Below are 15,630 nucleotides of genomic sequence, written 5' to 3' on the forward strand. Positions count from 1 at the left end.
TACGTAGCGGGATGACGAATTGCTTAACCGTCATTCCGCCGCAGACCGTCATTCCGCCGCGGTATCTCATCCGCTAACACATAGCGGAATGACAAATTACTTAACCGTCATACCGCGATTCATTCGCGGTATCTCTTAGCCGCTAACAAGTAGCGAGATGACGGTTGTCGTTTAGCTACAAATATTAAGAAATTTACCAAATAAAAAAAGGCAAAAGAAGCCCCGAGTAGCGAGTTTTGACTCTATATTACTGTAAGTGGCGCTGTAATAATGTGCTAACGCTTAGTTTAAGCGCGATTTGGCTGAATGTAGAAAAAATAAAAAAGACATGCAGCCGCTATAATTTTATGTAATCCGCCAATAAATACTCTGAGTTTTTTACTGAATTTTGTCATTGAGCCTGCAGGTCAAAAACAAGTTTTGAGTCATAAACACCCTTAATACTACAATAAGGGGGTTGGCGAGGCTTGTCAAGTAATTTTCTTATTTCATTTAAATTGCTTGTAACCTTCTTATACACTCGTCTTTACCAAGAATCACCATGATATCGATGATTCCAGGTGCATCCATTACTCCAGTTATAGGGGCACGTAATGAGTGGTATACACCGCTTACTTTCATATCATGTGATTTTGCACATTCCTTGATCTGAGAAGATAAAAAACCCTTATTCCAATTTTCATCACCGATCTTTGACAGAAATGATGCGAGTAACTTAATTACATTGAGGTTAGATTTGACAATTTGACAAGCTTCTTCACTTAAATCAAGTGGCGGATCTTGAATATAAAATTTTGCTAAATCCAATAATCCGGTCAGGTAGTTTGCTCTTTTTTTCAGCTCTGTCAGTCCCTGCAGTAAATAGCCCTTTTTTTTGTCAGTTAGAGTATTTTCTCTAAGCATTAGAGTCAGAATATCTTCATTGCTCATATTACTAATATAGTGGTTATTCAAATGCTCCAGTTTTTTGAAATCTAGCCGTGCAGGTGAACGACCAATACTTTCTAAATTAAACCACTCTATTGCTTGCTCATCGCTAATAATCTCATCGTTGCCGTGACTCCAGCCAAGTCTCAGCAAGTAATTACGCATCGCTTTCGGCAATATTCCCATCTTTTCATAATCGCAAACGCTTGTGGCACCATGCCTTTTGGATAGCTTATTCCCATCTTCCCCATGGATAAGCGGCACATGTGCAAAGCGTGGAATGTCAAAATCAAGAGCCTGGTATATTAGCAGTTGTTTAAAGGTATTAGTGAGATGGTCAGAGCCACGTATTACATCAGTTATTCCAGCATCATGATCGTCAACCACTACGGCAAAAATATATGTTGGAGTGTTATCAGAGCGTAAGATCACTATATCATCAAGCTGCTCGCTATTTACTTTGATTTGGCCGTATATTTTATCATCAATGACGATCTCTTGCGAGTCTGGCACTTTGAAACGGATAACTGACCTCACACCCGATGTCATTCCAGCGCGTGACCACATATTTTCTTCTGGATCCCAGTGTCGGCTACTTGGATGACAAGAAGGAGGTTTTGTAGTACATTTATGCTTGTATATCTTGCCCTCTTCTCTCGCTTTTATTTTCCTTTCTGTCTCAGGGCAATAACAGTGATACGCCCTACCCTTCTCAACTAAAAGGTTTGCTACTTCTTTATGCCGCTCTATTCTTTTTGACTGATATACTATTTCTCCATCATAACTCACACCAAGCCATTTTAGCCCTTCTATAATTGCATCAATTGCTTCTTGTGTTGAACGTTTTCTGTCGGTGTCTTCAATCCTTAGCAAAAACCTGCCACCATGATGCTTTGCATAGAGCCAATTAAATAAAGCTGTACGAGCCCCACCAATATGCAAAAACCCTGTTGGTGATGGAGCGAATCTAGTGACTACGTCTGGCATGTTATTGTTACAGTAAAGTATAGGCTATGATACCCAAAATCTACGTTTGTAACAATGTAGAATTTATTTATCCTGAGAGATTAAATTTTATTTATTTTCAATAAGTTGTGTTGTATAATTTATTATTGGTTAAATAGTTAGGTAAGTTATGGGTGACTTGTTTAAAATTGCGAGAAGAAAAGATAGAGGTGAATTTGTCAGGGCTTGCAAAGAGAACATTGCTTCTGTAACTATGCGTGACAGAAATGGAAATAATCCATTTCATATAGCAGCAAGGAACAGAATACTGCTATCTGCATTAAAAGAGATTGTGAAGGACTTAGAGGTAGAAGCTGATCGAAAAACTAAAAAAGCAGAAGAAGCTAAAGATTGGAAAGAATCAGAAAGATTAAAAGAGGAACTTAAACGTAATAAAAAATATATTAAAGATGCACTCTGCGATAAAAGCTGCATTCTTCATGGGAGAGTAGCGGTAGCTCCTCTTTATTTTTTAAATGCTGCAGAACGGGAGGAAGCTAAGCAAATCGCAGGTATAAAGGGCGGTTTTATATGTAATAGAAAATTTCATTTGTGCTTATACATAATGGGAGCTATAGCGTGTATTGCTGCCTTGTGTTTATCCTTGTACTTTTTATTTTTGGTTTCTCAATCTCTTGCACTAGCTTCAGTAGCTACAATAGCTTCTGGGGGATCTACATGTTTGTTGTTTAAGGCATGTAACGGGATATATGGCTTGTATGATGAAAGTACTATAGTGACAGATCCTGATGTTATGCAACTTTTAGATGGTGGTTTAGCTGCAGCATGAAGCTAGAAATTACCTGCAGACAATGATATAGAAATTTACTTTCTCAAGCTAAGAAAGTATACTGATAAGATGACAGAAAAGAAGTACAGTAAGATTTTAATAGCAAACAGAGGGGAGATTGCCTGCAGGATTATCAGAACTGCCCATAAGATGGGTATATCTTGTGTGTGCGTATATTCGGATGCAGATGTAAATTCTGTGCATGTAAGACAAGCAGATGAGTCAAGATATATTGGCCCTTCGCCATCTTGCCTCAGTTATTTAAACATTGAAAAAATATGTGAAGTAGTAGTTGAAACAGGTGCGCAGGCAGTTCATCCTGGCTATGGTTTTTTAGCAGAGAATCCAGATTTTCCACGTGCTCTGCAAAAACACAATATAGACTTCATCGGGCCAAGTGCAGAAACAATAGAAGTTACAGCCAACAAAATAACAGCAAAAGAAGCAGCAAGAAAAGCTGGAGTGAATGTAGTGCCAGGATATATGGGTAAGATTAGCGATGCTGCCCACGCAGCTCAAGTTGCTAAAGAGGTTGGTTTTCCCGTTATGCTCAAAGCTGCATCAGGCGGTGGTGGCAAAGGAATGCGAATTGTAAACTCCAAAAAAGAAATTGAACTAGCATTTACATCAGCCACAAATGAAGCAGAGAAAAGTTTTAAGGATGGCAGTATCTTTATAGAGAAATATATAGAGTTGCCAAGACATATTGAAATACAAATCATAGCAGATAAATATGGCAATATAGTTTGTCTTGGAGAAAGAGAATGCTCGATACAAAGGAATAACCAGAAAATAATGGAAGAAACGCCAAGTCCATTCATTAGTGAAGAAGTAAGACAAAAAATGTATGTCCAATGTGTTTCTCTGGCAAAGCAAGTTGGCTATTTTTCAGCAGGCACTGTTGAGTTTGTTATAGATAAAGACCAAAACTTCTATTTTCTTGAGGTAAATACGAGATTGCAAGTTGAGCATCCAGTAACAGAATTTATAACTGGAATAGACATAGTAGAAGAAATGATTAGAACTTCCTGTGGAGAGAAATTGAGATTCAATCAGGATGATATTAAACTTACTGGTTCTGCAATAGAAAGTAGAATTTGTGCTGAAGACCCATCGAAGAAATTTTTCCCTTCCAGCGGAAGAATAAAATATTACGATAAACCGGGTGAAAATGATTATGTAAGAATAGATGATGGAGTCGCTGCAGGTTCAGAAATTAGCACGTTCTATGACTCAATGATTGCAAAAGTTATAACATATGGAAAAGATAGAGTAGAAGCGATCAGCAGAATGCAAAAAGCATTGTCTGAATGCTATATAGAAGGAGTAACAAATAATATAGAATTTCTAGAATCCATCTTCCATCACCCAAATTTTATTGCAGCAAAGCTCCACACGAGATTCATTCCAGACCATTACTCTAGTGGGTTTCACGGTGATTTTGTTACAGAGGAGTATATTAAAATATTTATTTTCACTGCGTTATATGTTCATTTGGAAAATGAAGAAAGGTACCATCACAAAGCAGTGAATGAAACGCTTGTAGTTGTAATAAATGACAATAAGTACTCTGTAGACGCAAAGTACCAAGATAATATATTAACAACAGTATATAACCACAATACATACTCTGTAGTAGGCAAGTGGAAATCAAGTTATAGGTTGCTAAACATCACGATTAACGATGATACCGATATAACACTTAAAGTAGAAAAACAAGGCAGCAAATACTTCATAAGACATGCAGGCATGAAAGCTGAGTGTTGTATATTTAAGCCTAATGTAGCTGAATTAAGTAGGTTAATGCTAAATAATGAAACAGAAGGGATTTCAGTAGATACTGTAAAATCCCCAATATCTGGCTTATTAGTTAAGTTGCACGTAAATATAGGAGATCAGGTGGAAATAGGACAACCTTTATTTGTGGTGGAGGCAATGAAAATGGAAAATATCATATGTGCTGAAGCAGCAATGGTGATAAAAAATATTCTCGTTCAAGAAGGAAAAAATGTGCAGATTGGTGATGTAGTCTGCTTTCTTAAATAACACAAGAAGTATAAACTTGACCCAAACAAGATAAATGAAAACAGTTGATGAGCTATGGCAATGGCTATTGGTATGTGCAATAATAGAGTAATTACACCCAAAATGATCTGAATGATAACGGAGAACAGCATAATATATACCGGTTTTACGCTAGCATTTTTTACTGTGAGTATTACTACCAAAGCTAGTATTAGCAATGCCAGTGCTCGATGTATAAATTGCACTGTCGCTCTGTTCTCAAAGATATTCAGCCATATAGGGTGTAAGAAAAATAAATCTTCTAGAATGATTTGTCCGTCCATTAGTGGAAAGGTATTGTAAATCAAACCAGCATTTAATCCCGCAACAAACGCACCGAAAATTATTTGCATTACAATTAGGGCCAAAATCGTTCCTGCGTAGTATATAGTGTCACTACTAATCTTAAGTTTAGTTTGCTTTGGCCTGATTTGGTAATCAAAAAATTGATATGACAATAATGCAAAGACAATTAATGCTAATAATAAGTGAAGTGCAAGCCTATAGTGGCTAACATGAGGTTCAGTTACTAAACCACTTTTAACCATATACCAACCAACAAAAGCTTGTAAAGCTCCAAATAATAATGCCATAAATAGCCTTATTACTACCTTTTTAGATATTTTTCTTCTTAATGTAAAATATATAAATGGCAGGACAAAAACTAAACCTGTTAGTCTTGCAACCAATCTGTGTACATATTCTATTAAGTATATAGCCTGAAATTCCTCCATACTCATACCATAGTTAAATGCTTTATACTCAGGTGTAGTTTCATATTTTAATTTTTCTTGTAGCCAATCTTGTCCACTCAGTGGTGGCAATGTTCCAGTGATGGGTTTCCACTCCGTGATTGACAATCCTGCTTTTGAAAGTCTGGTAAATCCACCAATCCCCACCATGAAAATTACCATAATACAGCAGAGAAAAAGCCAAATAGCTACAGGTTTTGATTGCTTTTGTTCCATAAACCATGCTGAGTTTTGTTCCATCGCTCAGGGTAAAGAATAAATTCCCACAAGGCAAGAAAAGCTGCAATACTACGTAGCAGACTATAGACCGGAAAAAATATCGATACTATATAAAAATAAAAAGGCATCTTTTGCTGTTTGACAGCTATTACCAAAAGAATCAGGTTAGTAACGTATACCACTACAAAGTAGTACAAAAATAATTCATTTAAAACTTTAGTTAATATCAATGAAAGCAGTAAAAATGGAGTAGTAAAAAATATAAAAGCTGCAGAGCCAACAAAAAGATTCAATAGCAAAATTCCCTTAAATCCAGTGTGTTTATAAAGAGACTTTATATTTTTTAAATGAACAATATAAGTTTGCATATAGCCTTTGATCCAGTGCGCTCTTTGCTTAATCCAAGCAAATACAGCAATTGGTGACTCTTCCAATGTTTCTGAGTCAATCATCCTGGTTTTATATCCAATTTGCGCAAGTCTCAAACCAAGGTCAGCATCTTCGGTAACACTATAAGCATCCCAGAAAAACACTTCTTTTAGAATTTTTACTGAAAAATGATTACTGCTACCACCCAAAGGTATCGGTATGTTCATTTTTTGGAATCCAGGCAATAAGTATTGAAACCAGTTCATATACTCCAGAGAAAAGAATTTTGTGAGAAAATTATAATCACAATTGTAGTAATTTAATTTCGCCTGTACACAGGCAAGCTTATCGTCGTCCTTATTAAATTCAATCAGTGCTTTTTTTAACTGCAATGGGTCTGGTTTATCATCTGCATCATATATTACTGCATACTTTCCTCTAGCAAAGCTCATAGCATAATTGCATGACTTGGCTTTTGTTCTAGGCAAAGAATGAGGCACTTTTATTACTTCAAAATACTGTGGTAAAGTGTACTTTTCTATAGCTGCTAGCGTTTCCTGGTCTTCACTTTCTACCAGAAGCTTTACATCTAATTTCGACTTTGGATAATCCAAACTTTCAATGCTTTCGATCAATTGCTCTATCACTGCGCTTTCTTTAAAAGCAGGCAATAAAATAGTATATATAGGAAAATCTTCTTCATTCAGTTTACTATAATCCACTTTTTGATTGGAGGTTTCATATAAGTTAAAAATTGTAGCTATAAACTTGAATAAATAACTAGAACATCCGATTATAAATATCAACATCAAAGCAAAATATGTATATTTCTCTGTTAGTGTTAAAATTGAAGTTACAATAAAGAAAGAAGCAAAAAATATTGAGCTTAGTTTAATGCTTTTAGCTGAAAAATTAGGATTCTTGTAATATAAGTAGTTGCTTGCAAATTCTGAAATACCAAAGTGCGAGTTAAGAAGATTTAAAATCTGTTCGCTATCCACTTTTATTAATACATAGTCAATACCGTAATGAGCTTCGACCCAACGGTTGATATCTCGGCTTGTGTCTTCAACCATAAAAAAAGTAGTATTATTTAATTTTTGCCAAGGAATTATATTAAATTTATAGTAAAAAAGTTTCTCTGGCTCTTTGCACAAACTAGAATCAAACTTAATTTTTTCTACATTATCAGCTTGAAGTATAGGCAATTGTTGCATTAAACCTAATGCAATTTTTTATTTAAGTCACGTGAAAATGAAGATATGACCTCGCTACTACGCTTATCATCTTTACGTTCATGCATTATTTTTTTTACAGCATCAGCAGCTATATTCGCTGTGTTAGTCTGTAAATCTCCAAGAGCTTTTTCAACTTGCTCAGTGACTTTCTTCAAGTTAGAATGGGCATTGTCATCTAATGTCTGATCTAGCTGCTGTCTATTGTGCTTAATGATACTATTAGCTTTATCAAGTGCTTCATTCATCATTTTATTAACTTCTGCATCTAATTCTTTGTATTTTTTAGAAGATTTTTTGTAATACTCCAACATATCTTTCCTGAATTTTTCAGTTTCTTCACTTGAAAATTTGCTTTTGTTACGCTTATTGTTAAGCGCATTTTTTATCACTTTCTTTAGCAATTTATACGAAAGGACAAAACTTACCAAGAAGGCAAGACCGATAATCAGTGATGTAGACATAAAAACCCCTAAAATTCTTTGGACACCAAATCAGCAACAAACTCCTCTTCAATTTCAGAGTTGGTCAATTTAGTATAATAAATTAAAGCAATACTAGTAGCCATTTGTTTTAACTGGTCAGTATATTCAGATTTAAATTCTGCCACTTTTTCTTCAATAAGCTTGCTCTTTTTTTTGTCTTCCTCTTCTAATATATTCTTAACATTAGCTCTCATTTCTTCTACCTGAGCAAGTGCATCATCTATGATTTTTTTTGCCTGTATTCTAGCTTGGTTTAAAGCGGCATTATACTTGGCAATCTGATCTTCCGTAAGTCTTAAAAGATGAACAGAACTATTAAAAGAACCCAATACTTCTTTACTTCTAGTGCTTATTATTTCATCTAACTTTGGTAAAAATAAACAACTTACTACGAAAAAAAGTGAAGAGAAAAAAATTAAAAACCACAAAACTTGAGAAAAGAAGGTTGAAACATCAAGCTGTGGCATCTGTTAAGCAACAAATATTAATAACATTGCAAGTACAAACGCAAGCAATCCCATGATTTCAACCATGGCAGCACCAATATAAACATAACTTTTCATTTTACCTTCTGATTCAGGGTTTCTCGCAATCCCATTTAACATAGCAGAGAAGATATTAGCTATACCTAAACCAGCACCGAGCATTCCAAACACAGCTAAACCAATTGCTATAAACTTTAAAGCTACTAAATCCATATATTACCTTTAATTATTTCTTTATAATATAATTGTAAAATATTCTACAAGGAAGTCAATTACTTTACTGCATCTGACAAATATACACATGTTAATATAGTAAATATATAAGCTTGTAAAATTGCAACAAATACTTCAAATCCTATCAATGCAATTATGAACAAAAACGGCGCAGGAGTGAAAAATATGTTCATATTTACAATAAACCCTGCTATCACTTTGATGATTGTATGACCAGCAATCATATTTGCTGCAAGCCTTATTGATAGGCTAACCGGCCTTACTAAATAAGCAAACAACTTAATAATAATTATTATAGGTGCAAGCCACAAAGGAGTTCCTTTTGGTAGCAATATGCGTAAAAATTCTACTCCCCTTTCTTTAAATCCAGCAATCGTTATATAAATAAAAACCACCATCGATAAAGCGAAGGTGACTATCACATGACTTGTGACCGTGAAACTATAAGGAAGAACACCAACCAAATTACATGATAAAATGAAAATAAATACTGTGAATATCAATGGAATGTGCTGCAAGCCTTTGCTTCCAGTGTTATTTTCTATTATTGAAACAACAAAATCATATACATATTCAACTGCAGCTTGCAAATATCCTGGTATTACTGACCCCTTCTTTATTCCAAAAAGCAAAAAGAGTATCACCAATATCACCGAAATCATCATGAAAAGAGATGAATTGGTAAAGCTTACGTCATACCCAAATAACCTAGGTAACTCTATTATTGTATATACTTTAAACTGTTCCAGTGGATTTAATGCCATTTTAATCTGAACTATAAACAGTAAATAAAGTATGAATTTTATAGGACAATGTCAAGAATTAAGATAAGGCTCTGTATTGTTATAACATTGATACATTAACAAAATATGTAATTAAAGTGTTAATTACAGTCAGCTCTGTATTTTAAAACTTACTAATCTTATTAAATCATTCAATATCTTGACTTAACATCTTATTTTAATTATAATTTAATTTTTAGTGAGGTATTATTATGAACGAAATAGATTTTATTAACACTCATCATCCTTTAAATTTAGAGCAGGAATTTGGTAGTGGATACATTAAACTAACAGATGGCTCCTTTAACGAATATACTGGCCATTATCAAATGGGAAGCGAAATACTAGATAAAAGCCATAATATGATAGGGAACTTAACTATTGATGGTTACATTCATAACTCCCATGAAGATAACCACAATATGAATCTTAAGCTCTCTATGGAGATAGACTTAAAAGGTGATATCGAGAAGATAAATTCTCTCTACAATAATATATAAAATTACAAAAACTTCTGCATCCTTGTTTATGATGTAGAAGTTACCTTTTATTCCATTACAACAAGCTTTAAAAGCACTACATTTTATATTACAATAACTCTTTTATTTCTTTCAAGGTTCATGAAATTCACATTATCTTGGTTATTAGAACACTTAGAAACCAATGCTAGTTTAGAAGAAATTACCGATAAGTTAACTCACATAGGGTTAGAAGTAGAAGATGTGATCGACAATACCAAATTAGCTGGTTTTATTGTTGCAGAAGTATTAGAGGTGATACAGCATCCAAATGCTGATAAATTAAAATTATGTAAAGTAGATGACGGGAGTAAAATTCTACAAATAGTTTGCGGAGCAAACAATGTTAGAGAAGGTATGAAAACTGTGCTTGCATCTCTTGGTAGCACATTGCCAGAAAGTGATTTCACAATCAAGCCCACAAAAATACGAGGAGTGCTAAGTGAAGGGATGCTCTGCTCTGCTTCTGAACTTGCGCTGATTCAAGAGAAAAGTGAAGAAATAATCGAGCTTTCTGATGATTATAAAGTAGGGGATAAATTTTTCAATTGTGACCCTGTAATTGATATAAATGTTACTCCAAACCGTGGAGATTGCTTAGGCATTTATGGAATAGCTCGCGACCTTGCTGCAACTGGAATTGGGACATTAAAGACTTTAAGTATCCCACAACTTACCAACTCCATAAATTCACCAATCGATGTTGAAGTTACTGACGGGGAAAGTTTTATTAGTGGAATATACATCGCCAATGTAAAAAATCAAGAAAGCCCAAAATGGTTAAAAGATAGGCTCAAATCGATAGGAATGCGCTCCATTTCTGCAATAGTTGACATTACTAACTATATTATGATATCTTTCAGCCGTCCAATGCACGCGTATGATGCAAAAAAAATAGAAGGAGAGCTCACAGTACGCAAAGCAAACGACGGAGAAAAATTTGCTGATTTGAACGGTAAAGAATACTTATTAAACACGGACACAAGCGTTATTTCTGATAGTAAAAATATTCATGGAGTTGCTGGAATTATAGGTGGAAAGTGCAGTGAATGTACTCTTGAAACTACTGATATCTTTTTAGAGTCTGCTTGGTTTGATCCTATTTCTATCACTAAATCTTCAAGGCAGTTCTGCATCTCCATAGACTCAAGTTACAGGTTTGCACGTTCGGTTGACCATGAATTTACCCTTGATGGACTAAGCCTTGCAGCTAAAATGATTTTGGAGTTATGCGGTGGAGAGATCTCAAGCGTAGTGTCTGCTGGCAATCTGAACAAGGCTGATACCAAAATAAATTTTGATTATCAAGACGTAAATAAACTTGGAAGTGTATTCGTATTACCTGATGAAGTATTCAATATTTTAACAAAGCTAGGATTTAATGTCGAAAAAAAAACCGAAGGGAATTGGAACATACAAGTACCAAGCTGGAGAGCAGACGTAACCATACCTGCTGACCTAATTGAAGAAGTAACAAGGATATACGGCTATGACAAAATAAAAGAAGAACCACTACCAAACAATGTTGAAGACGTAGATAGTACATACGACAATTTGCGTATTTTGATGACAAACAGAGGGTTTCATGAAGTGCTAACCTGGTCGTTTATGAGTGAATCAACAGCTGAAAAATTTGGTTACTCGAATAAGTTATTTATCATCGATAATCCGTTTAACAATAACTTTAATATGATGAGACCAAGTATTATGCCAAATTTATTGCAAGTCATTGCTGATAATATTGCCCATGGAGTACCTGATCTTGCAATCTTCGAAATTGGGCCGATTTATGATGGTGAAGCTCAGTCTAAACATGTTTTAAGTGGAATAAGAACAGGAAATAATCTACCGCGAAACCATTATAATACTGATAGGAAAGTAGATGTTTTTGACGCAAAGGCTGATTGCATAGCAGCTTTGGAGTTTTTTAACGTCAATTGCGATAATTTAACGATAGAGAGAGCAGAAAAAGAACATTACCACCCAGGAAAGTCAGGCACTCTCTCTTTTAAGAATAAAGTAGCAGGTTATTTTGGAGAGTTGCATCCTAATATATTAGATCTTTTTGACATCAAGCAAAAAGTTGTAGGTTTTGAGGTGATATTAGAAAATATTGAAAATTTACCTGTAAGTAGAAAGAAATTTATCGATTATAAATACCAAAGTGTAAAACGTGATTTTGCATTTATTGTAAATAAGGATGTGAAAGTAGGTAACATAATCAATGTGGTAAAAAAAAGCTCAGAGCTCATCACAGAAGTTTTGATATTCGATGTATACCATGGAAGTAACATAGAGCCGAACAAGATGTCTATAGCATTATCAGTTACTTTCTGCTCTCCAACTCACACTTTAACTGAAAAGGAAATCCAAAAGGAATCAAATATGATAGTTAACTTAGTGTGTGAAAGTACAAAAGGAACTTTGAGAGCTCATAATTAAGCAGTAATCACAGTTTCCTGATTTTGCTGTGTCACGTTTACTTCATCCAATCTATTTCCAATCTTGAATTCAATATCCTTAAAAAATCTATCCCACATTCCATGTAAATGCTCTTCTACTTTAGGCCATACATCATTTTTAAATGTTACCCCATCATCAGAAAATAAACTACCTAAAAAAGTTCCGATTTCTTCATAACTTGACTGAAAATGTTGAAGAAATGTCTCTACTTCTTTATGAGCACCACGTACCACACTTAACGCTTTCCCTTCTGTGCTATTATCTTTGTTTACGGTAGCTGACCATCCAATCACATTATAATTAACACCAACTTTGAGAGAGTCCCAAAACCTCCACAAACCACTCTCATTATCTTTTGGTACATTATTTATTATAAGGTTCGCTAACCTGTCTACCAGAGGAGATAATAAATCTTGACAAAAGTGCTTGATATTATCTTTTGTTTTAATTACAGGATATTTGATGCGTTTTTCTGCTAAACAGTACTCCAGTTCTGCTTTCTCGAATAATTTCTTGATTTCTTTTTCATCAAAAGTTTCTTGCTTGAGCACCCCCAACAACTTATCCTCTATTACTGCAAATTTTATTTTTTCACGAGATTCTAGTTCTTCTCTGTAATCATTTGTTGCTTTTTTATTTATCAATAATCTTTCTTTTTCTAACTCTAATTGTTCTAATGCTTCTAGAATTTCTTGGTTATTTTCTAAGTGCTCCTGTATTAATTTTGTATCTGGATGCTTTTCTCCTTTTCTATTTCGCTCATCTTCTAAGTACTTATTTAAATCCTCATTTCCTTCTATTACTTTTCTTAACGATATAGGTTGCTCTAAGCATTTTGCAGTTTCCGCTCGGTGCGCATTAATCCTTTCTACTAGACTTGGCGCATCTCCTTTTAATAGGTCACATAAACCTTTCATATACTTTGCTTGTCCTTCAAATAAACTTTGCACTTTATATTTTTTTATTTCTAAATACGCCTCTTTTATGAAGTCATTTATTTTATCTGAAGCTTCTTTTAAATTTTCCTCACTCAAAGGAATTTTTATCTCCTTTTCTAAATCTTCAAGCCGTTCCATTAGATTCTTATCCTTATTGGGTGTACCTAATAGGTTCCGCATAGATTGTTTTAATCGTTCCATTAGGCCTCGCTTTTCATCAAGTACGCCTGATTGATTTAACATAACTTTAGCTTTTTTCATTACTGATTTTATTAGCTTGCGCTCAACCTCTTGATCATTATATTCAAATTTAAAAAGGTCTTCTAACCTTCTTTTTAAGGCATCATCTTTCAGGTTACTATCCTTTCTATTTTCGTATACTTCTTTTAATTCTTCATGTATCTTTCTATACCTTTCTTCTCCCATTCCTTTTAACTCTTTTATCGTCTCTTCAGCTTCACGTAAAGCTTCTGCTGTTTCTTTAGGATACATACCCTTATAAATATCAATCATTGTCCTTCCAGCTATTTCCCCTTTTTCTTTAAGCCGTTCCCGTTCTGCTTTAAACACAGGAAGCCCTCTATCGTCCAAGTTATCTGGTACTTTTGCTCCTGCTTTTTTTAGATCTTCTAGTATCATTTCCTTTTCACTTGGCAATTCCTTACCTTGGCTCTCCAACTCTTGTTTCACGTATATATCTCTTAGCACATCTTCTAATGAAAAATCTTCTTTTCTTTTTTGTGCAAATTTAATTGCTTGTATAAAGGCAACTTGATAAGCATTTTGTATTAAGTGACTTGTCAATTTAGGACCTATACTATTTACTACTTTCACTCTAAACTCGTTCAACAATTCCTTCAGTTTATCATATGTAATCTCTTTCTTTTCTAGCTTTATCAGTTCTTCCATAGTCTTCGCAAATTCTTGAATAGAAGTTGCAAGCACATCCTTGATTTCATTGCGTAAGGGCTTAAGATCATTTTTTAAATTGATGTTAGTTGACAATTTCAGTACGATGCTATGCTCTGAATCCCGCGTCACATCAAACCACTTGTTATTTTCATTTTCATACAAATCTCTAAGCAATCGTTTAAATTGCGGTGGAAATTCTATTTCCATATCCCACGCAATATTTGGTCCAGGAACTTCCTTTTCATGAAAAGACACCTCAATATTTTGATGCTTATTAGAATACCGCCCCATACTTATTTTAAGAGCAGTAACTAAAGAGTGAGATAAATCCCTATTTAAAAGATAAAAAGTAGCCAAAGCAATTGTTGCAGGAACAACTAAGGCTACAAGTACAGCCATATTAACAAAAATTGCTATTGCAGCAAGAACACCATATGCCAATCTTTTTGGTACACCAGTTTCACTCTTTTTTGTCTTATCTTCCCCTACACCTTCTTGTTTCTTGCTGTTTGCTTTAAATCTACTGCATACGACTAATCCCAGTGCAGTAAAAGCAATATAAGGAAGCATTAAAACTGACAGAGCTAAATTTAATACTCTTTTCTCTGGGCAAGCTCTGTTTATCTCTTTCAATATTTCGCTTGACATATTATACCAAGAGGTAAAAAAGTCAGAATTATAATCTTTATAATGAAATATACTGAGTGGAACGTTAAAATTAGCTAACGGCTCTTGTTCTTCTAACGCATCAAAAAACTCTTCCTCTTCTGAAGTAACAGGATCTAAATTATTTCCTTCTTCTACATTGGAAATCGACTCTTGTTCTTCCATAGCATCAAAAAACTCTTCTTCCTCTTCCAAAGTAACATTGGAAATAGATTTTACTTTATCTAAACCACCACTATTGTTATTAAAATAAACAACTTCTTTATAACCATCTGCAGTAACCTGATTCATATTATAACCTTATCTAAAAGCAACCTAAGTATAGCATAAACATTAGTAACTTTGCAACTTTATTAACTTAATACCAACTGTCAAATCTTGATATCCTTTAAAATAGAAATCAGTTCCGATTTTTACATTAACCTCTAAAGATAAAGAAAGAGTCTGCTCTTTTATATATTCATTCCATGTAGTTATTGCTTCCTTAATTTTTTCATCTTCTGTTTTGATTGTTACTCTAATTCTATCTGATATATGAAAATCAGCTTGTTTTCTAGTTTCTTGAATGAGCCTCACAATATCTCTCGCAAGCCCTTCTAGAATTAGTTCATCATTGAGCTCAGTGCTCAGAATCACAATCCCTTTATTGTTATCAAATACAGAAGAATATTCACTGTTTGCTTTTAATAATAGTTCATATTCACTTTTCTCTATAATGTAATTTTCTGACTCGTCTCCTAAAAATATTGAACCTTTTGTAGAACCTTCTGTCATTCCAGCGCGTGA

The 15,630-nt window shown here is 34.2% G+C and overlaps 3 protein-coding genes across 3 annotated transcripts; 2 read left to right on the forward strand and 1 right to left on the reverse strand.

Moving 5' to 3' along the window:
* Positions 1–492: 492 nt before the first annotated feature.
* LOC105558464 (glutamate--tRNA ligase, chloroplastic/mitochondrial-like) lies at positions 493–1,914 on the reverse strand. The gene has a single exon (XM_012006165.1). The coding sequence runs from the start codon at positions 1,912–1,914 to the stop codon at positions 493–495; it is 1,422 nt and encodes a 473-aa protein (XP_011861555.1).
* Positions 1,915–2,791: 877 nt separating this feature from the next.
* LOC105558465 (propionyl-CoA carboxylase alpha chain, mitochondrial-like) lies at positions 2,792–4,768 on the forward strand. The gene has a single exon (XM_012006166.1). It carries the CDS (start codon positions 2,792–2,794, stop codon positions 4,766–4,768), a length of 1,977 nt encoding a protein of 658 aa, XP_011861556.1.
* A 4,791-nt stretch (positions 4,769–9,559) lies between these two features.
* On the forward strand, positions 9,560–12,307 carry LOC105558466 (phenylalanine--tRNA ligase beta subunit, chloroplastic-like). Its single transcript, XM_012006168.1, has 2 exons — positions 9,560–9,806; positions 9,996–12,307. The coding sequence occupies exons 1-2, from the start codon at positions 9,560–9,562 to the stop codon at positions 12,305–12,307; spliced, it is 2,559 nt and encodes an 852-aa protein (XP_011861558.1).
* Positions 12,308–15,630: the final 3,323 nt, after the last annotated feature.

The sequence above is a fragment of the Vollenhovia emeryi genome, unplaced genomic scaffold (assembly GCF_000949405.1).
Source record: "Vollenhovia emeryi isolate VEMERY1.0 unplaced genomic scaffold, V.emery_V1.0 DF939341.1, whole genome shotgun sequence".
Classification (NCBI taxonomy): domain Eukaryota; kingdom Metazoa; phylum Arthropoda; class Insecta; order Hymenoptera; family Formicidae; genus Vollenhovia; species Vollenhovia emeryi.

Bases quoted from the DNA above. Each gene is read 5' to 3' on its own strand.
- LOC105558464 (XM_012006165.1), bottom strand. From the start codon at position 1,914: ATGCCAGACGTAGTCACTAGATTCGCTCCATCACCAACAGGGTTTTTG.
- LOC105558465 (XM_012006166.1), top strand. From the start codon at position 2,792: ATGACAGAAAAGAAGTACAGTAAGATTTTAATAGCAAACAGAGGGGAG.
- LOC105558466 (XM_012006168.1), top strand. From the start codon at position 9,560: ATGAACGAAATAGATTTTATTAACACTCATCATCCTTTAAATTTAGAG. The intron at 9,807-9,995 runs GTGATATCGAGA...CTTGGTTATTAG, and splicing joins TATGGAGATAGACTTAAAAG to AACACTTAGAAACCAATGCT.